Source organism: Caretta caretta, chromosome 3, assembly GCF_965140235.1.
Source record: "Caretta caretta isolate rCarCar2 chromosome 3, rCarCar1.hap1, whole genome shotgun sequence".
Lineage (NCBI taxonomy): Eukaryota > Metazoa > Chordata > Testudines > Cheloniidae > Caretta > Caretta caretta.
In genome coordinates this window covers 176,667,893-176,689,924 of record NC_134208.1, presented here as the reverse complement: position 1 = coordinate 176,689,924, position 22,032 = coordinate 176,667,893, and the positions used below count along the sequence as shown (strand labels likewise).

At 40.4% G+C, this 22,032-nt stretch overlaps 1 protein-coding gene across 4 annotated transcripts in view; it reads right to left on the bottom strand.

The window, feature by feature from the left end:
* The window catches only part of EPAS1 (endothelial PAS domain protein 1), a 151,139-nt gene that overhangs the window by 48,323 nt on the left and 80,784 nt on the right, over positions 1-22,032 (bottom strand). For 3 of the 4 annotated variants that reach the window (XM_048842938.2, XM_048842939.2, XM_048842935.2), the window contains 2 exons: positions 20,884-21,074; positions 151-302 (listed from right to left, as the gene is read on the bottom strand). In XM_048842938.2, coding sequence (XP_048698895.1) covers positions 151-302; positions 20,884-21,074 — 343 coding nt within the window. The remainder of the gene's footprint in view (positions 1-150; positions 303-20,883; positions 21,075-22,032) is intronic. The other variant, XM_048842940.2, reaches the window with a different exon arrangement.

Below are 22,032 nucleotides of genomic sequence, written 5' to 3'. Positions count from 1 at the left end.
CTCACTGTATCTTTCACTGAATGAGATCGCAGCTTTACTACGCAGAATTTGAGTTAGTCAGAAGCACAGTGGAGACAGAGAAACTATGTCAAGGTTTCTAGGAATTATGTTACAGCAGCAGCTCTTTGAAAGCAGTAGGGAACAGGTTACCTGTGTGAGGCCCATGTATTTGTTGATGTTCTCTGACAAAAAGATCATGTCTCCATCCTGCGTCACCACAGCAATAAATCCCTCCAAAGCTTTCAGGTACAAGTTGTCTATCTGCTGGCCTGTCTCTAGGTCACTCTCATTGTCAGTACATACTGAAATAAAAGGAAAGTGGCCAAAAAAAATCAGTTTTCAGCGCCATCATTTTTCTACTTACTTTCTAATCACACCAAATATCCACATGCTTTTCTGATGCCAGTATGCTGGTTATAGAAAAACCCTCTGTGGGAGGAGAACAACTGGGTGGGCCATCTGCATTGGGTCTGAAGGGGACATGTCCATCATTAGGAAGAGAGAAGACATCTTTTGTAAAGGTGAAGAAACACTTACCTGCCTGTAGTTCTTCAGGAAGTGTTGTCCATAATATATATTCCACTGCTGGTACACATGCACCCAGTGCATTCACGTTCAGATTATTTTGGCTAGCAGTGTCTTTTGGGGGCTACATCTGTAACGTGAATGTCCTTGTGCCTCTAATCGATGACATAAAGGGTGGGGCAACCCCAACTGCTCCTCAGTTCCTTCACCAATATGGAAACCAGGTGTTGTCAGACTCTCTGTGGTAGCAGGGAAAGAGGGCGGCTCACGGAATAGATATGGGCAACATATCTTGAAGAACCACAGCTACTGTAAGGTAAGTAACTATTTCTTCTTCTTCTTCGAGTCCTTGCCTATATATATTCCACTCTTGGGACTCACAAGCAATAACCTATTTCATAAGAAATGGGCACTAGGAGCCTACCTAAATAATGAACAAAGCGTGGCCCTACCAAAATTAACATCAGATTTTGACACTTCCACTAAGGAGTAAAACTGGGCAACTATGTGCACTAGACCCTAAGTACAGCTCTCTAGTATTGGACTATTTCTCAAAGCAGCAATAGAAGCTGCTTCCACTCTTGTAGAGTGAGCTGTCACTCTCACCGGTGGGTCTATATTTCCTAACTCATAGCACAGTCTGATATGAATAGAAATCCAGTTAGAAAGTCTCTTTGTTGAAATGGCCTGACCTTTCACTCTGTCCCCATAAGGTATCAACAAACTCGGGGATACCCTAAATGGCTTAGTTCTGGCTTTGTAGAAAGAAAGTACCTAAGAACTTCTAGGGCATGAGACTTAGCCTTACCTTTGTTGGAATGTGGCTTGGGGAAGAACATAGATGGGCATACAAAACTTTGTTTAGATAGAAATCAGAGACTACCTTGGCAAAAAACTTTGGGTGAGGTCTTAAGGACATCTGGTTTTTGCACATGGGGACCCTTGCACTAGTGCTTGCATCTCTCCTAGCCTTATGGAGAATATTACTGCTCTCAGGCAGGCTGTTTTGATGAAAATGTGATCATGGTGCAAAGGGTGGACCCATTAACTCTGTCAGTACAATATTTAGATCCCAAGGAGTGGGGCATTCTCTGACTGGGAGATAAACCCTCATAAGGTCTTTTAGGAACCAAGGCACCAGAGGGCATGAAAATGTAGAATATCTCTATATTGTCCTGGGGGAACATGCACTGACATATCCAGGTGATAACCACTTGGCTGATACAGAGACTTCAACCACCCTTGCATGCAATGAAGATGAAGTCTGTCATGCTGCATTACATAGGTGGAGGAGGCTATTGTGTCCTAAAAGTCTGAGACAAGTCCTCACCAATATCTTGGGATGAACTTGTAGGTAGATGGGACAGGTCTTGCAATCTCTCTTGTGGAAGATAAGCCATTTGAGATATTACCTCAAGCTGGAGAGGCAACTGTACGGTAGATTGGATGGAGAGATTTTTTTTAGGTTCAAGAACCAAAACTCCCTCAGCCATGCTGGAGGTACACCATGATTATCCCTTGAATGGAAATTAGTATTGACTTTTCACCTGTTCAGGTCTAAGAGAGAACAGAGACCACTGAAGGGGGTCAGCTGGCTGTTGATGCGACTTTTTTTGGATAAAGAGGCTAAAGAGACTAGCAGATGTTCTGTACAAGATAAATCTATACTTATTCTGAGATAAGCTGCCACGACTTCTCGCCATTCTTGTGAATACCCTTGATTCTGTCAATAGATTAAATGGTAGCAAACTATATTGGTAGTACCAATTGTGCACTTGAACTCTCATACCTTCTGTATGCAGGGCAAATTGCTATATTGAAATAAGCATCCTGGCGGTCATATGCCGTGTACCAGTCAAGTGGATTTAGGGTTAGAAGTATCAAGTTCAGAGCCACCTTCCTGACCTTGAGAGTGTGAATAAAGGTGTTCAACTGCCTCAGGTCCAGCATAAGGCACCAGCACTCTTTCTTTTTGGGAATCAGAAAGCAATGAGAGTAAAACCCCTATGCTCTGTGCTCTTGAGGCACTTCTTCCACTGCTTTGGGATTTAGAAATGACTGCACATCCTGATGCAGCCTGCTGTCATGAGAGGGAGCCTGAAAAGGGATGGAGAAGATGTATAAGGATTGGGGCTGACGGTGGTCTGGAATTAGATCGAATAACCCATTTCTATGATTTTCAGGTTCCAGGGCTCCATGATGATCCAGATCATATGAAAATGAAATAAAAGATTCTCAAGAAGAGGGGATATAACAGGAATATCCAGAAGAATATGTATACTGCTCTTGACCAAGGACTTAGATCTGCTGCCTTGATGAGGAGGATGCAGATGACTTCCTTTTGTGGAATTTTTGGCACTTTCTTGGAGTTTCAAGTTGTCTTTATTGGGTACCTCTCCTGTGGTTGAGGCCTAACGTGCTTCCACTTTGACGCAGGAGTATAGATTCCTAAGGACCATAGTGTAGTACATGAGTCCTTCAGAAAGTGTAAAGTCTTCATCGTTTTCACAGTGAAAGTTTCACATCCCTCAAACAAACATCCTCAGTTGTAATTTGTACCTCTTTAGGGATCCCTGATGACTAGAGCCAAGAGGATCTCCTTCTGGCAACTGAGGTAGCCATAGATCTGGGAGCTGTATTTGTAGATCAATAGCTGCTTGGAGGGCTGTACACACCACCAGTTGACCTTTGTCCAGCAAATACTTAAATTCCTCCCTAGTACCTTAGGGAAGGTATGACACTTGGCAGATCAGGTGCCAACTCATGCCAGAGCCCTAGGCTAATTCACTTGTGTATTAGTATAGATCAAAGTGATGGTTAAATGTATAAGAATGTACTTGGTGTTTAAACTTCATGAAAACTAGTGGGATGTTACTTGCATTGTTTTCACTTATTTGTATCCTGTTATAATATAGTAGCAAACATTTACATTGTGTATACCCCGTAACTAAATAACCTATCATATGAGCCACCAAGCAAGAAAGAAGCCTTGTGGAATGCAAATGAAGAATTTTAACAGAAAAGTGCTTATTTCAAAGCCAAGTGGTCATTGTTTGTGACGTTTGGAGGTCAAAGACTCAAAATGCATTCCTTACTCTCCGTAATCAAAGGAAAAGTTCACATGTAAAGTGACACTATCCATTTGATTTCTGTGAGAAGCAGCTATAAGTATGGATTCAAGGAAGGATCCTGCATCTATGGACAATTTGGACTCTTACAGGGAAGGGTACCAGATGCAAAGCAGAGCTCCCCAGAGACAATATGGGCTTCCTGAAAAGACTTTTGGGAAACTGGCAGTTTATTACATCACTGCCACCATTTGAAATTACAAACTCTGACTCACCTGTGCAAATATTTTCCCTGCTTTAACCTCTCAATAACTCTCATTTCCTTTTCTTAGCTAATAAACTTTTAGTTAGTTTACTATAGAATTGGCTACTAGTGTTATCTTTGGTATAAGATCTAGAGTACCAGTTGATCAGAGGTAAGTGACTGGTCTCTTGGGACTGGAAACAACCTAAATGTGATGTGATTTTTGGTGTAAGTAATCATTTTATCACAAAGTTCACTTTGTCTGGGTGGCAAGATAGATTGGAGAGTCTATGGGAACTGTCTGTGACTCCATGGTAAGACTGGTATAGTGATCCAGGAGTTCCTATTTGTCACTGGCTTGGTGAAATCTAATTATAGAACACACCTCTAGTTTCGGGTGTCTGCCCTGTTTTCTGACAGTCTGCCCTGAGCTAGGCACTCACAACCATGAGCCATTCCAGACAGTGTGACAGAAGCTTGTCTGCAAATTTAGATATGAAATCTCAATTCATATAATTGTGCTTTACCAACAGGGCCTGGTAATTGGCGATTCTCATTTGGAGCTGTGATGTAGAATTTTTCTATCTTTTGATATTGCTTTTTGTTGACTGTCTTATAGTCATCTAAGTCAAGGCAGATGACATAGGTACCACAGTCTCCTCAGGGGATGTGGATGAGATGAATGCTCGGACAGGATGGTCTTCCATCTGAGACTCCTCACCAGAGCCATGACTATTCTGTTCAGCAGACCATGGATCAGACTATGCTGGTTGTAGAGTCCCCTTGTGAGATGGATAAGGTGACCTAGCTCTGGACTGAGATGTAGACTCTGTCTTTCTAGCATGACTCATTCCCCATGGAACCTAATAAGGCCAAGAGTGTTGGAAAGCATAAGAGGCAGGTGGCCAAGGGGAATACAATAACACACAAGGGAATACTATAACTCTTTGAGATTCTATAGGCTAAGATATTAAACTAAGTCTTTGACTCCCTCTCAGGTGTAAACTGGCCTTAATGCCCAGACCTCAGAGAACAAGTGAGTGAAACCTTTCTACTGCCCTTAGAGTCTGAGGAGGAGAATGAATAGTCATCCTGGAGAGGAGAAACTGTACCAGCAGATGTGCTGGGAGACGCCTCAGACTGAACTCTGATCAGTACTGCTTAAGTACTCAGTACCACAGGAGCTGGCTTCCTCCTTTCCCAGGGGTCTCAACCCCCACTCAGCTCCAGGGCCCACCTCCACCCCACCTCTTCCTGCCCCAGCTTCTTCCTGCCCCAGTTCCGCCCCTCCCCCAAGCATGCTCCATTCCCGCTCCTACCCCCAGCGCCTCCTGCACACTGCGGAACAGCTGACTGCAGCGGGCGGGAGGCACTGGGCAGGATGGGGAGGAGCTGATCGGCGGGGCCACTGGCGGGTGAGAGACACTGCAGGGGAGCTGGCTGCCAGTGGGAGCTAAGTGCTCACTCATTTTTTTTTCATGGGTGTTCCAGCACTGGAACACCCACGGAGTCGGTGCCTGTGCTCAGTACCAGTGTAGGAGCAATGGTTGGTACTAGGCGAGGCACCTTCACTACTGCTAATAGCAGGGAATCCGGTACTGAAGAGACGAGTAGGTGTTCTTTACAATGCTTCAGTACTGAATATGTTGGCTCCACAGACAGCTGAGAGGATGACATCAGTATTGGGGTGGGTAGTACTGGGGGACTCAGTGACATAAGAACAGCCATACTGGGTCAGACCAAAGATGGTCTAGCTCAGTATCCTGTCTTCCAACAGTGGCCAATTGCCAGTTGCCCCAGAGGGAATGAACGAACAGGTAATCATCAAGTGATCCGTTCCCTGTTGCTCATTCCCAGCTTCCTGCAAACAGAAGCGAAGGACACCATCCCTGTCCATTCTGGCTAATAGCCATTGATGGACCTATCCTCCATGAATTTATCTAGTTCTTTTTTAAACTCTTTTATAGTCTTGGCCTTCACAATATCCTCTGGCAAAGAGTTCCACAGGTTGACTGTGCGTTGTGTGAAGAAATACTCCTTTTGTTTGTTTTAAACCTACTGCCTATTCATTTCATTTGGTGACCTCTAGTTCTTGTGTTATGAGATTGATTAAATAGCACTTCCTTCTTTACTTTCTCCACATCAGTCATAATTTTATAGACCTCAATCATATTCTGCCTTAGTCATCTCTTTTCCAAGCTGAAAAGTCCCAGTCTTATTAATCTCCCCTCATACAGAAGCCGTTCTATACCCCTAATAATTTTTGTTGCCCTTTTCTGAACCATTTTCCAATTCCAAAATATATTTTTTTGACAGGGGGTGACCACATCAGCATGCAACATTCAAGATGTGGGCGTACCATGGATTTATATAGAAGCAATATGATATTTTCTGTCTTATTATCTATCCCTTTCTTAATGATTGCCAATGTTTTGTTTGCTTTTTGACTGCCACTGCACATTGAGTAGATGTTTTAAGAGAACTATCCACAATGACTCCAAGATCTCTTTCATGAGAGGTAACAGCTAATTTAGACCCCACCCCTTTATATGTATAGTTGGGATTATGTTTTCTAATGTACATTGTACTCGGCATTTATCAACATTGAATTTTATCTGCCATTTTGTTGCCCAGTCACCCAGTTTTGAGAGATCCTTTTGTAGCTCTTCACAGTCTGCCTGGGACTTAACTATCTTGAGTATGGTAGTTTTGGATCATCTGTAAATTTTGTCACCTCACTGTTTACCCTCTTTTACAGATCCTTTATGAATACGTTGAATAGGACTGGTCCCAGAACAGACCCCTGGGGGACACCACTATTTACCTCTCTCTATTCTGAAAAATGACCATTTACTCCTACCCTCTGTTTTCTATCTTTTAACCGGTTACCAATCCATGAGAGGACCTTCCCTCTTATCCCATGACAGCTTACTTTGCGTAAGAGCCTTTGGTGAGGGACCTTGTGAAAGGCTTTCTGAAAATCTAATTACACTATATCCACTGGACCCCCCTTGTCCACAGGCTTGTTGACCCCCTCAAAGAATTCTAGTAGATTGGTGAAGCATGATTTCCCTTTACAAAAACCACGTTGACTCTTCCCCAACAAATTATGTTCATCTAAGTGTCTGACAATTTTGTTCTTTACTATAGGTTCAATCAGTTTGCACAGTACTGAAGTCAGCCTGTAATTGCCAGGATCACCTCTGGAGCCCTTTTAAAAAATTGGCATCACATTAGCTATCCTCCAGTCATTTGGTACAGAAGCTGATTTAAATGATAGGTTACAGACTACAGTTAGTAGTTTTGCAATTTCACATTTGAGTTCCTTCAGAACTCTTGGGTGAATGCCATCTGGTCCTGATGACTTATTACAGTTTTAGTTTATCAAACCTCCTCTAATGACACCTCAATCTGGGATAGTTCCTCAGATCTGTCACCTAAAAAGAATGGTTCAGGTTTGGGAATCTCCCTCGCATCCTCAGCCGTGAAGACCAATGCAAAGAATTCATTTAGTTTCTCTACAATGACCTTATCGTCTTTAAGTGCTCCTTTAGCATATTGATTGTGCAGTGGCTACACTGGTTGTTCAGCAGGCTTCCTGCTTCTGATGTACTTAAAAAAAAGTCCTTTTACTTTTTGAGTCTTTGTCTAACTGTTCTTTAAATTCTTTTTTGGTCTAATTATATTTTTACACTTCATTTGCCAGAGCTTATGCTCCTTTCTAGTTTCCTCACTAGGATTCAACTTCCACTTTTTAAAGGATGCCTTTTTGCCTCTCACTGCTTCTTTTACTTTGTTGTTTAGCCACGGTGGCACTTTTTTGTTTCTCTTACTACTTTTTTTTAATTTGGGGTATACATTTAAGTTGAGCCTCTATTATGGTGTCTTTAAAAAGTTTCCATGAAGCTTGCAGGGATTTCACTTTTGGTGCTGTGCCTTTTAATTTCTGTTTAACTAGCCTCCTCATTTTCGTGTAGTTTCCTTTTCTGAAATTCAATACTATAGTGTTGGGGTGTTTACATTCAATTATATTATGGTCATATTACCAAACAGCCCAGCTATATTCACCTCTTGAACCAGATCCTGTGTTCCGCTTAGGACTAAATCAAGAATTGCCTCTCCTTGTGTGGGTTCCAGGACTAGCTGCTCCAAGAAGCAGTCATTTAAGGTGTCAAGAAACTATCTCTGCATCCCATCCTGAGATGACATGTACCCAGTCAGTATGGGGGCAGTTTAAATCCTCCATTATTATTGAGTTTTTTATTTTAATAGCCTCTCTAATCTCCCTGAGCATTTCACTGTCACGATCACCAACCTGGTCAGGTGGTCGGTAATATATCCCTACCGCTATATTCTTATTATTAGAGCATGGAATTACTATCTCTAGAGATTTTATGGTACAGTTTGGTTCATTTAAGATTTTTACTTCATTTCATTTTATACTTCCTTTCACATGGAGTGTCACTTCCCCACCAGCACAACCTGTTCTGTCCTTTCGATATATTTTGTACCCTAGTATTACTGTGTCCCATTGATTATCCTCATTCCACCAGGTTTCTGTGATACCTAACATATCAATATCCTCATTTAATATGAGGCACTCTAGTTCATCCATCTTATTATTTAGATTTCTAGCATTGGTATATAAGCACTTTAAAAACTTGCCACTTTTTAGCTGTCTGCCATTACATGATGTAATTGAATGGGGCTTCTTTTCATTTGACTGTTTCTCATCAGATCCTACCTGTATCTTAACATTATGGGTGCCTGAAGTACATTTTTGTGCCTTGTGCTCCCCTTTCAGCTGAGCCCTGAGAGGATTTGTGGCTTTTAAGGAAGGACCTGATGACGGAGACCTAGGTCTCGTCCCTCTGTGGACTCTGCTTTTTCCTCCCCCTTGTCCCCTGAGATTTAGCCAGGCAAGGAGGATCTTTAGGAACAGCTGTTTCAACTCAGAAAGTAGAGGAGCCAGCAGGAGCCCTTTTAGAGAATGAGCACTCAAAGGTTTTTGCCCAAGGCACACCAGGGCCTGAAGCGGGATTCACTGACCTCTCTAGCAGGAACTTTTTCAGGTGAGATGCCATAGCTCCTTCGATGCACTGAGAAACTGATTTACAGATGGCACATCACTATGTAATGTGCTGCGCACCCAGATACAACAAGCATCTGGCATGCCCATTACTGCCAGAAATGAAGGGCAACCGTTAAAGCCTGGAAACTTGTCTTCAGTCATTATGATTGATCCCTGATTCCCTGTATTGGGGCAAACACTGAGGAAAAACCAAAATTCCTTATTATTGAAGAAAAAAGGAGAGGCTAAACCAACAATAATCACTAACAAACAGCTATCTATTTACAAAACCATGGGTAAGCTGCACAGTGAGCAAAGAGGGTACTGCCATGGTGAGACAGAACTGAGGGGCAGGTGGGGTCACTCTGCCCTTTATACCCTCAGTTGGAGATATGAGGATACACAGGGAGTATCTACATTGCAGCTGGGAAGGTGTCTCCCAGCCTGGGCAGAACCAACACATGCTAGTTCTGCTCGAGCTAGCATGCTAACCATAGCAGTGTGGATGCTGTGGCAGGGGTGGCAGCATGGCCTAGCCACCCAACTACAGACACAGGTTGTTGGGCGGGCTTGTACGCACTCAACCAATATTGCTGCCCGTGCTGCAACAGCCACACTATTTTTAGTGCACTGGTTCGGCCATCTGTCTACCTGGCTGGGAGACACTCCCAGGTGCAGTGCAGACATACCCTCAGAGCACGGGCACAGCTTCCAATGGACACGGCTGACCAAAAGAATCTGAACTCAAGTGCTCTGGGTGCATGCCCTGCAACAGCAAAATATACATGGACAAGCACTCAAAGAAGAACATCTTGTTTTTTTATTGCTGTTTAATATTACTACTTCAACACACAGGGTCTATTCTCCAGTCAATGAGTGTATGTAATACCTATTAATACTAAGGACATTTAGGGCCTTGATTTCCAGATACCTGATTTGCACCTGCAATTACTGAACCTCCATGTAATGGCAGAAGCAAATGTGTACTAGTCAAGAGATAGATAACAATAATTTGTTTAAAGGAGCTGTTCGTCTAAAACAAAATCACCCTCAGTATGTTTGCGGCGAGTTTAGGTCAGTCTCTTAAGACAAAAGGTGGCTGGCTAGCAAAAGCCTCCTGTACAGGTTTCACAGTATATCAAGAAAGCATTAACTTCTATGCTTTGTTTATTCTAGTACAGAAGAAACATGTATTCATGGAAATGAAAATTATCATTTGTCCCCTACCTCTATACTGACAGATTCATCCTCAGGGATTTTTCCCATTTCTACTGAAAACACTGATTTTGGAAGTCTGCTCAAATACTAAAAGGTTTCAGAGTGCATCCGATGAAGTGAGCTGTAGCTCACGAAAGCTTATGCTCAAATAAATTGGTTAGTCTCTAAGGTGCCACAAGTACTCCTTTTCTTTTTGCGAATACAGACTAACACGGCTGTTACTCTGAAACTTTGAATTACTTCACCTTTTCCCCCAATAGGTGGCATTAGCATGTAGTAATGTAAGTGACCAAGATATTTAGGTAGACTTGATAACAGATGGCACCATGATACATTCAGAAAGGTAGTCTGTTGCCTACATCAGAACATTCTTGCTGGAATACTTGACTGTGGTCAAATAATAGGCGGTCAGCTGACAGGCCAATTGACATTATTTGATGAGTCAATTGACCAGACAAGCCTACATAAGGCTTTCTGCAACTTCACTGGGTGAGGCACGGGAATGTACTGAGAGATGTGGATAGGGGAATTTCAGTGGATCATACACTGCAGCCCCTACACACTGGAACTTAGCTAAGTGCAATTATGCTGTGTACAGAATGTCAAGACTACTCTTCCCGAAGCAAATAGTTTAGCCAGCAGGGGCCCTGGCAACAACCCAAAACAAACTGCACCATGTGGGTTCACAGAAAACCTAATCTTCTTGACTCTCCAGCTCCAACTGAAGCCTCTCTTTTCTATTTTTTTTCTCAGATCATTAAATTTGCATTAGCAAAACATCACCATTCAAAAGAAGGAAGACTATTTTGTATTCCAAAATATTCAATACCACCAACGGTAAAAGGCAAATGTTTTACCTGTAGTATCAGTTATGGAACTGACCATACCCCATAGCCAGCAGACCACATACCTGAAGTGCCCAGTAGGAACATACTAAGGCTGAATTCTAGAACTCCCTGGAGAGCTTATTTAGGCATCATGCCCTGATGTTGTGTGGGTGTGTTGGGAAGCGAGGGAGTGGAGTCATTGTTCATCTACTTGCAACCACTCCCAGCACAGGACAAGATTGAGCTCTAATGAGTGAATGTCATTTCATTTGTGCATAACAATTTAGATAAAACAAACATGTAGGGCCTAATTCCTCTCTTGTGCAACTCCACGGGAACTGGCAGATAGAAAACATAACAATAGATCTGAATAATATTCACTTTGACCATAATGCCCAGTTAAAACAATTAATATAAGCGGCCATCTGCCTTCTAAGTGCAATTATGCTGTGTACAGAATGTCAAGACTACTCTTCCCGAAGCAAATAGTTTAGCCAGCAGGGGCCCTGGCAATAACCCAAAACAAACTGCACCATGTGGGTTCACAGAAAACCTAATCTTCTTGACTCTCCAGCTCCAACTGAAGCCTCTCTTTTCTATTTTTTTTCTCAGATCATTAAATTTGCATTAGCAAAACATCACCATTCAAAAGAAGGAAGACTATTTTGTATTCCAAAATATTCAATACCACCAACGGTAAAAGGCAAATGTTTTACCTGTAGTATCAGATGATTGCGTTACTCTTCCATATGTATTATGTCACATACACATGCACAGAATGACTTCCTTGCAGCACTCATGAAGAGGTGCATGATCAAGCCCTAGGGGGCCTCAATTCAGCAGATCACTTAAGCACGTGCTTAAATTTAAGCACACACTTAAGCTCTTTGTTGTATTGGACCCTGTCCATTTTTTAAACATATATTAGTACAGAAAAAATGGCCCAATGCTGCATAACACTGGCAGCCTCAACGTCAGTACTTAATGGGAATCCTCATTTGTAGTCAATTAGCACTTTGTAGGTCCTGCTGCTGCTCACATCCAAGTCTTGGTCTACACATATATTTTGTACTGGTATAACTATGTTGATTAGGTGTGTGATTTCTTACCCATACAGTTTTACCAGTACAACTTCTAGTGTGGATGTATCTATACCAGTATAAAAGATGCCTTATACAGGTATAGTCATTCCCCTTCCTGTGTGGGGAATAACTATCCCATTATAAAGCATCTTTATACCAGTGTGACCAGGCCAGACTAGGGGCGTTGCACCATTTTAACTACACGGGTATAGTTAAAGCAGTACAACTTTTGTGTACAGACAAGTCCTAAATCAATGGCAAAAATCTGATTCACTTCAATAGAAGCACAATTTTGCAGACTGATAGGAAGGTAAACAGAGAGACTTTGTAATTCGTGCATATCCCAGAAATGACTCCATTCTTTTATTTTGTTTTAAATTTTCTTAGGCAATTTACCAGTGGACTATACTAGACCATAAGCATGAGCTCTTTTAGCCTGAGAGGAAAATGTTTGAGCAAGTTGGGAGGGAATGAAAATAGGGGGTTAGAACAGAATGACTTTTTCAACTTATATTTACAGTAGCTGTGATGTCACTTATTTTGGCAGAGGTAACCTGGCATCTCCTCTCCAGCTTTTTCAGGGGTTTAGGAAGGTAATTACTGACTCAAATTATGTTCAAAAAATTGCTAATTACATTTTGAAACAAGCATGATGTATATTTTCCCCTTTACGCAATCTTACAAACAAATGCTTCATTTTAATGGAGCCTTTTTCATTTCTCCTTTACTAATGATTGTGGCATAGTTATAGTGCCTTGATAATACAAGTTTGAGACTGGAGTGCAAAATTCCATTTTACTCATTGGGCTCCTTAAATTTATATTAATTCATACCACATTACAACTTATTATTTGTATTATGGTTGTACTGTACTTAGGGACCCCAACCAAATTGGAGCTGCGTTGTGCGTGACACAGTACAAACCCATGATGAGAGAATTCCTGCTCCACAGAAGTTAGAGTCTAAAATAGACAAGGCAAAAGGTGGAAAGGGGTACAGAAGCACAGAGAAGTGAACTGACCTGCCCAGAGTTATAGATGCCACATCTGTAGTAGAGCTAGGAATAGAACCCGGGTGCCCAGAGTCCCAATCCAATACCTTAGCTATTGGATCATGCTGCCTCCTGGTAAAATATTTCCTAATCTGGGTAAAATCTAAATCTTTTACAGCTTTTTAATCAATTCTCCTCTGCCCACAGAAAAGTACAATCGATCACCCTGTAACTTTGAACTGTTATGGCAAGTTCTTGTTGTAATGTTTATAGTAACCTTCTTTTATGCTAAAAATAGCTCTCGTAAACAAGCTTTGATTAATTCCCACTGTCAGGATGTGCGCTGTTCCTAAGTTTTAGAACACTTTTTCCATAGATGCTTGCTCATTTCCTTTAGTCCAACCTCTTGGAACAAATTTAAATGCTAAAAGTCAGATTTCCCTTGAAAGATATAACAGCTTAGGTGTAAATAAGTGCCATATGCCATCTGAAAGAAGAGTCTGTATTCTTTCAGTCACCTATTGTCTTGCTCAGATGTGACTTTTTAAAATTTAAAGACGTACCAAATGCATGTGTGGTCTATTGGAAATCGTCTGTACTGGCATGACCTAGGAGTCAATCTTCAATGCTTGACTCCTCCCCTGGACTAGGCAAAGACTCAGAAAGTTGTCTGGATGTCATGTTCAGCAGATGAAATCACATGCTGCCTAACAACAAAAATTACTGCTCCCTACTCCTCCCAAAAAGGGTGACAGGGTTTTATCTGCCGTATGGGGGGGAAAGAGTGAGGATTCTTTGTTAGGATACATGTACTGTTTCTGTAAAACTATGAGAGGAGAAGGGTAAGGGAAGGTTCTAGGAAGAAGCTCTACAGCAGTGGTTCTCAACCAGCGGTACACGTATCCCTGGGGGTAGGCAGAGGTCTTCCAGGGGTACATCAACTCATCCAGATATTTCCCTAGTTTTACAACCGGCTACATAAAAAGCACTAGTGAAGTCAGTACAAACTAAAATTTCATATAGGCATTGCCTTGTTTATACTGCTCTATATACTATACACTGAAATGTAAGTAAAATATTTATATTCCAGTTGATTTATTTTATAATTATATAGTAAAAATGAGAAAGGAAGCACTTTTTTCAGTAATTGAATGCAGTGACACTTCTGTACTTCTGTTTGATTTTGTAAGCAAGTTGTTTTTAAGTGAGGCGAAACTTGAAGGTACACAAGACAAATCAGTTTCCTGAAAGGGGTACAGTAGTCTGGAGAGGTTGAGAACCACTGCTCTACACTGAACCATAGAGAAACAGAATAGCTTTACAAATAGTATTATTTGTCTTATTCTAGTAAAGTTTCTCTTGTTCAGTATCACAGGAAATTTAATTTTTCTGTGATTCTCTGTCCTGATATAACAATCCTCATGTCTGAGAAGATATTCTCTATTGATTCAATAAAAGCTGCAATTTAGATGCATCAGCAAAAAGCCATTAGGAAAGCTCCCAGCTTCCTGAAGGGTTCACTTAGAGACAAGCACATCAACAACTTCTAGAAAATATTTGCTTTCTTGCTATTTAGTAACTTTATTACAAAGCGTTCATATCCAGTCAGGGCCACCCAGACCTGTGAGGAGGTTCAGGAAGCACTCAGCACCATGTAGGATCAGGCCCTTAGCTGGAGTAAGTCAGATATGACTTTTCTCAAGAGAGATGCCATTGCAGGAATGTAATATTCAACATGCTCTCCCACTCTCACTGATGGGGCTGGGGTCGACACAGGGAGTTATTTTTCCAATTAAGCAAAGCAAAGCAAACAAACAAGCTATTTTTAAGAAATGTTTTATGTCACAATGGCCTCAGCTTGTCCAGACATGCTAAACAATAGCCAGACCACTGTTCTGTAGAGTTTATGCTATCCCTTAAAATCATACAGAACAGCTATTTTTTCCCTTCTGCTCCCTGCTGGCTTTCCGGCTCTGTTGTCTCCCTCCCTTGAAACAACTTCACACCGACTTCCTTGCAGCCTCCCTTCTCTGAAACAACTTCCCGTCTGCTTCCCAGCTCCCTCTCCATTCCTTCTGCTGTCTCTCCACAGAAACAACTCCCAACACCCAACTTCCTTTGCTGGATTTCTACATAGAAAAGTGTCCCAGGTGTCTGTACATTTAGAATGAGGAGAGGGAAAGCTGACAAAACAATCTTCGCCTGATTAGCCCAATGAAAGTATCTGGCATAATGTGGACCATATTACATGGTCCTGAAAAACACAACTCACTAACGTCAATGAGAGTTCAGATGTGCAAGGCATTGGTCCCAGTGATGCTTCTTTTCTCATGAGTGTTGTCACAGTCTCAGTTTAATTGCTGGCAACATATATTCATATACAAAATTGATATTTAAGTAGCCTGGCTATACCCCAGCATTCCCAGGCCAGCCGGGAGATATAATCCCTCCAGCGTGTCCTGGGTCAGACTCAGGGCCTCCTCCCAGTGGGGCATGCCCAGTAGTGTTCCAAAGGAAGCCTCCCAGGGGGCACCCTTATCAGGTGCCTGAACCACCCCAGATAGCCCCTCTCGATCCAGAGGAGTAGCAGCCCTACACCAAGTCTCTCCCAAATAGCCGAGCCCCTCACCCTGTTTCAGAGAGTAAGCCCGGCCATACGCATATACATGCAAGTGTCAGTCCATCAAATTTTATCTGTTTACTAAAGTTCCCAGGAACCGGATTCTGCAAACTCTTACACCTCTTTGGACTTCAGCTGAGCTATTCACAGTAGTAAAATGCAGGATCAAGATCCTAATTTGGAAAAAACCAAGATACACTCATTTTCTGATATAAAGATGACAAAATCTACCATGCTAGTATAATTAGAAGACATCTTGAAAAATCTTTAAGGTGATCATATTTAACAATATCTCTACTAAGTTCCAGTTATATTGTGTACTGTTCCGTCTATGCACAGCATGGAAACAATTATAAAACTATTGTTTCAGTTTGCTTCCTGTGATACTGATCTCAATCAGGCTGTCAGACCTACAGACTGTATTTCTAAATGTTAAAGACTTCCTATCCTACATTCCCACACTGAATTGCCTACTGTGAAAATCAAAGGGAAATGTGTTACTAAGTAAAGAACAACTTTTATAAAAGCAAAACCTGGTATTTTTTACCCTTTTGAACGCTGAGATATTCAGCCAGCTATTTCCTATTATGATAGGACACAAAGGGCCAAATTCAGACCCTTCAGTGACTTCAATAGAGTTGCAACATCTTACATGGAGGCAGGTATTTTCAGAGGGCCTTAATGGAGGAGGAAGTGGGGATAGAGCATTGGACTGGGACTCAGGAGACCTAAATTCTATTCCTGGCTCTCCCAGTGACCTGCTGGGTGACAATGGCCAAGTCACCTAACCTCTCTGTGCCTCATTTTACCCTTCTGTAAAACAGAGATAATGACCCTGACCTCCAATGTAAAACCCTTTGAGTTTATTATTAAGCATTTATTAAATTATTTTTTTTATTATTATTGTTAATGATGGAGTCAGGCACTCATTGACTTTCAAGAGCAGTTGGCTATCTAATTGCTTTAGGCCCCTTTGAAAATCCCTGTTACAGTGTGAAAGTAGGATCCAGTCCTCTGAGGTGCTCAGCACTCTGAATTCTCACCCCTATCAATGAGAATTAAAGAAGTCAGTCCTGACAGGATCAGACCCCTGGCAGGACCAGAACACGTTGCAAATACTTTGATATCAAAATGTATTTTTTCTTAAACGACTGTAGCATTTGGTAAAAACAATCAAAGCTTGAATAATAACAAAAACACTAAGCAAACAGTATTGTGTACTGGATTCCTTTTAAAGTATTTTTTTCAAGTTGAATTGGCAGCTTGCTTTACTGACAATGTGAGTACATAAATGCAGCACATATTATTTTTACAGTTACAAAATAAATACACTCAAGTCCAGTTTATATAAAATGTCTAGCTGACTTAATCATGGTTGTGTCCAAAAAGACAAGATAAAATGAAAAGGAGTAGCCTGCGTTGAGGCGATCCGTGGCGTCTCATGGAGTGTGCAGTCCTTTAAATTCCCATTTGCAATGTCAGCAGTCAGAGACCAGCTGTCACACTAACTTCTGTGCTTCTAATCAATCATTTTATCAATGTACCCTACTGGAATTAGGTTCCTCGTGTATAACAAAAGGGCCAAATTCTGCTCTTGTGAACACCAACATAAATCAAGGGTAACTTTATTCAAGCTACTGCAGCCAGTTTTGATTTAGAGTGGTGTGACTGACAACAGAATGTGGTCAAGTATCTCACAACCCACTTTCCATTTTGTTCCACACTACTTTCAGAATGTTTGCGTGATGAGCAGCAATCCTGGTCATACATGAGCGACAAACTAAAGGTTTCCATTAAATTTGACATTTCAGCATCGTCTGATGACTGCTAGTATGTTGCTAAAATGTATCTAATTCAAAAGAGCCCAATATCAAAGGTGGTAAACTAATTCTCATCCTGCTTTCAAATTAATTGATCAGAAAAATTATGCTACTTAAGCCTTAACTATTGTACATAACTATTATACAGCAAAGTCAAGTTCTTCATATTATTAGCCAGCCCCCGTTCTCTCTTGAGGGACAAAAACAATATTTTTTTCAGCTAAACCTTGACTGCTAATAGTTTGCTCAGAAATGCCAACTTTTATTTACCAAAAAATTGATTTCCAAATATCACGCTTATTCAGGGCAAGAAATAATTTCCTAATGGGTATAGGTTTACTTTAGGCTAATTCTTTAAATATATAATTCCTAAAATATCTCAATCTGTGTTTCCTTTTTGGGAATTTATTGGTAGGTTTCTATTCTCCCTTGATACCAATGCATTCTACCCACTAGTCTTAATGGTAATCATGTGTGAATACTGAGGGAAGCAACAGGCTGATGAAAGTAAAGTTTTGTCTCGTCAAAAAGGATTTCAAAAATCTTTGCAGTAATTTAACACTGCTGTGTTCTAAAACCAATAAAATGTTTAAACTACATATTTCAAATATTCAGGGCCAAATTCATCTGTAGATCACTTGGTTAACTTAAACAGATATGCACCTGAGATGAACAAGCCTATGGGCCAAGATTTTCAGAAGTGACTAAGGATTTTGTATGCTCAGTTTGAGACACTTTAGAGGGCTCTGATTTTTGGAGAGCAGGTGTAAAGCACTGTCTGAAAAATCAGGCCCCTTTAAGGTGTTCAAGATGGGCCCTCAAAAGTACAGACACACAAAATAACTTCTGAAAGTCTTGGATGTCTAAAGCTGCATTCTGTGTAGTAACAACTCAGACTTTGGTTAGAAGATGTAATTATGTTTGCTGTACAAACAGAAGAACAACATCTGACTTGCTGCTGGATTTATAGTTAAATATATACCTGGCTTGGAAGATAAAAAGTTGAATTATTAAAACAAAGGCTGTCACAACTGTGACTGATGACTTATTTCAGGTTCATTTAGCTACTTGGTATTGCAGGCAAAGTGATTCAGTTGAATTCACCACAAACTTGTTTTAAAAGCTGATTTAATATCACAGACAAATCATGCCAGTATCACATCTTGGAACTGTCAAACAGTATAAACTTAAGCCAGACATGTATGAGGGCACTAAAAGATATGTTTTATTCATACTTCTTAGTCTGCCAAGAAATATAGATTAATTTCTTTTTGAAAGAGTTCATTTTGCCTTAGTAATTGCCAGATGAATCTGGTGTCCTTGTGAGATGATGAGAACAACAAACTGTAAGTTACTTAATTTTAACTTTCAAAAACATCCTTGTAATATAATAATGTTATCTGATGAAGTGGGTTCTAGCCCATGAAAGCTTATGCCCATATAAATTTGTTAGTCTCTAAGGTGCCACAAGAACTCCTCATTGTTATCTGTCTAGTTGTCCTTAGTGAAAAAAAGAAATTTGTTTTCCCACTAATCTAGTCTACCTCTACCCAATCAATAGCTCACAATCTGTAGATGAAAAAAATGTCTTCAATTTTTAAAATTGGTTAACTGGTAACTAGTTGGCATGACAGATGGAGTTTTTAATTGGAAGAAAGTTTGTTTATTTTATGCAACTTGTTTGAGTATGGCATATTACTGACAAAACCACAGATGATATGCAAGTTCTGTTAAGTAAAAACAGTTTTCTGAAGATCCCTCTATTTCATTTCCCATTATAATAGGCACAGATAGTAATTGTGAGAAAATTACATTCTATGAGCCAAGAATAAAAACTCTTAAATCAGTTCTGAGGAAGTGGAAAGGCATCACAGTAAACACACAGGCACCCCATAATCACCTGGAAACAGAAGTGCATGAATTTGACTTAATCTGACGTGACCTGCTGAAAAACCACAATTAGCATGTGACTTAGCTATTACACTCCATGATAAAACAGACCCTCAGGAAGTAACAGAAAAAGTAAGATGCTTTCTAATAGCGTTTTTTTTTTTTTTTGCAGTATTACTACATATCCCATTTGTCAACTTAAAGACTGTGGGTAAGATCTTGACTCCATTGAAGTCAACGGGAGTTTTGCCATTGACTTATTTGGGAACAGGATTTCACTCATACTATTTCATTTTTAACTCAGGCATTGTATGAGTTATTGTTAATGTTGTAGTTTCAGTGTTTAAGAGGTCACTGTATCAAAATCAACCCAGAAAGATCAAGAAGTGACACGCAAATCTTGAAGACATGGTTAACTTTGAAGAACATGCAAAGATTCAGGTCTGTTTTTAGTTTAATCGAACAGTTTTACGATCCCTAGATCTTACAGTGTTTAGTCCAAAGAACTAAGTGACCCTTTGATTTCAGATGTTGTAATTACTCCTTATACATCCCATTGTAGGTTATGAGTAATGGCATGCCTCCAAACATCAAGAGATCCATTTTACATCCCTAATTTTTTCTGTCAGAAAACTAAATACAGGTGTTACTCCTTGCCACAATTCAGACCCAAAGAAGAATGGAAACTACTATTACAGTTGCTTTCATTGATCTTGCAGGTTGTGGGGGCCGCAGATGCCCACCAACATCACTTCCCAGAGCAGTGTACGCTCAGAAGTGGTAGCAGTAATTAAAAACTTTTGAAATACATTCCACAGTTTACACATCCTGAAAGATCCCATTCACCATGTGTGCCGCCATATACCTCTCTATCAGCAAAGTGGGTGGTTTCTATTTTAACAGAATCTCTCCATCCAGGTGAAATATTTTAAGATTGTGGCTTTAGCTATTTTGGCACATTGTGCCTCAGATCTACCAGAATACCATCTATTATCTATCTACTATCAGCCTATAGTACAATTAATCCTTTTAAACAATGTTTTTTGGACATTCACAATGTCAGAGCTGCCTTCTAAATGCAAGTATGCAAATGTGTTTTCCATGCCAAATCAGGGTTTACCTATCTCAGCATGGAAAATTTTCTGCAATTTATAATCTAGGTATTTTAATTAGGATTAAATTCTTGAAGCCTGAAATCTTTTTAATTGATTTTAATTAACCATTTTCTTGGGCATTTTTAGATGAGTTTCTACCTATATGAAATGTCATTGAATTTGGCTTCAGTTCTTACTTTGACAATTAATACCTTGCACAATTAATGACTGATATTGCTCAATTTTCTCTAAGCCCTTAAAAAAATCACATTGTTCTGATGAAAAGCTATGCTCTCATGTTTGCCTGAGTTCTCAGAACACACGCTGAGATGTCCCATTTATTATTTTCTAAATACAAGAGACTAAAGGCATAAGCATACCTTTGCCATTGTGATATCAACTAACATTGACCTCTCTCTTATATGGGCCTTACCTGAGGACAACAATTTGTGAGTGCGTAAGAAACTGATTGCCAGACGCATTATGGATGCCTTGTCCAGATGCGAACTAACATTGTGGGGCAAGGGCAGTTCATGGGCTAATTCATAGAATACTTCAGTCTCCTTGCTTCTTCTGCACCTTGCTGCATCTCTTGATTTCTCCTTCCTCCTTTCTGAGCTGCTCCTATAAAGTAAGCAAAAAAGACAGCTCCTGAGAAGCAATTCATATCTTAAGAGAGACATTCACTGCCAAGGAATATAATCTTCTCAGCAGTGAGCCAGCTGGGCCATTTGAATTAAAATAATAGATGTGATAGCATTTTGATTCTTTATAAAAGCCCCTGGAAAGTGACATCACAATAAAAAAAAATTGATATTTCATTCAGGTCAGCATTTGCTCCCACTGAATTCCCATTGACTTCAATGGGAGCAAACTGTGGCCGTTAGTAATAAGACTTAAAAGATACAGCAAATCATGGGTGCTGCCATCATTCAATTTAAATTTGATTCACTAAAGGACTCTGTTTTCAGGAGATTTTAAAAATTGTTTGGATTTGTCAAACAAGCTGAATTCAGATATTTTCAGTCTTTGGAGACATACATATCTTTCAAAATGCCTTGTAAAGAAACTGACGTACTGACCCCATTTAAAGTTAATGGCAAAACTCCCATTGTCTTTACAAGGACAAGGATTACATCCAGAATCTTTTCGTTTCCATAACTATATAAAATAACGTATGGAATGATACGGTATTATCATGGAAAGCTGTCTGATAATTCTGCCTACAGTGCAAGGAACTTTTACAGCACTGTCATATGGGACATATATTTAAAAAAAGACAGCTTAATAATGTGAATTTACTACTGACTACAGATCGCTCACAAAGGATCCAATCCTGCCAGGACAAGAGTGCAGAGAGCAGTGCACCAGGGTGACAGGTGCACAGCACCCGTTTTACAGCTGGAACTATTTCAGAAAGTGTGGCGCTGTTCCTAGATATAGCGAGTTGGAAAGGCCATTCCTTGCATTTCAATAAAAGTAAGCAGTATGCTATCAAGCTTTGTTGGTCTACACAAAATGTCCCAGTTCAAAATCTGATGTTACACATGAAAAAACATCCTTTTCATTTTTCTTTTTTTTT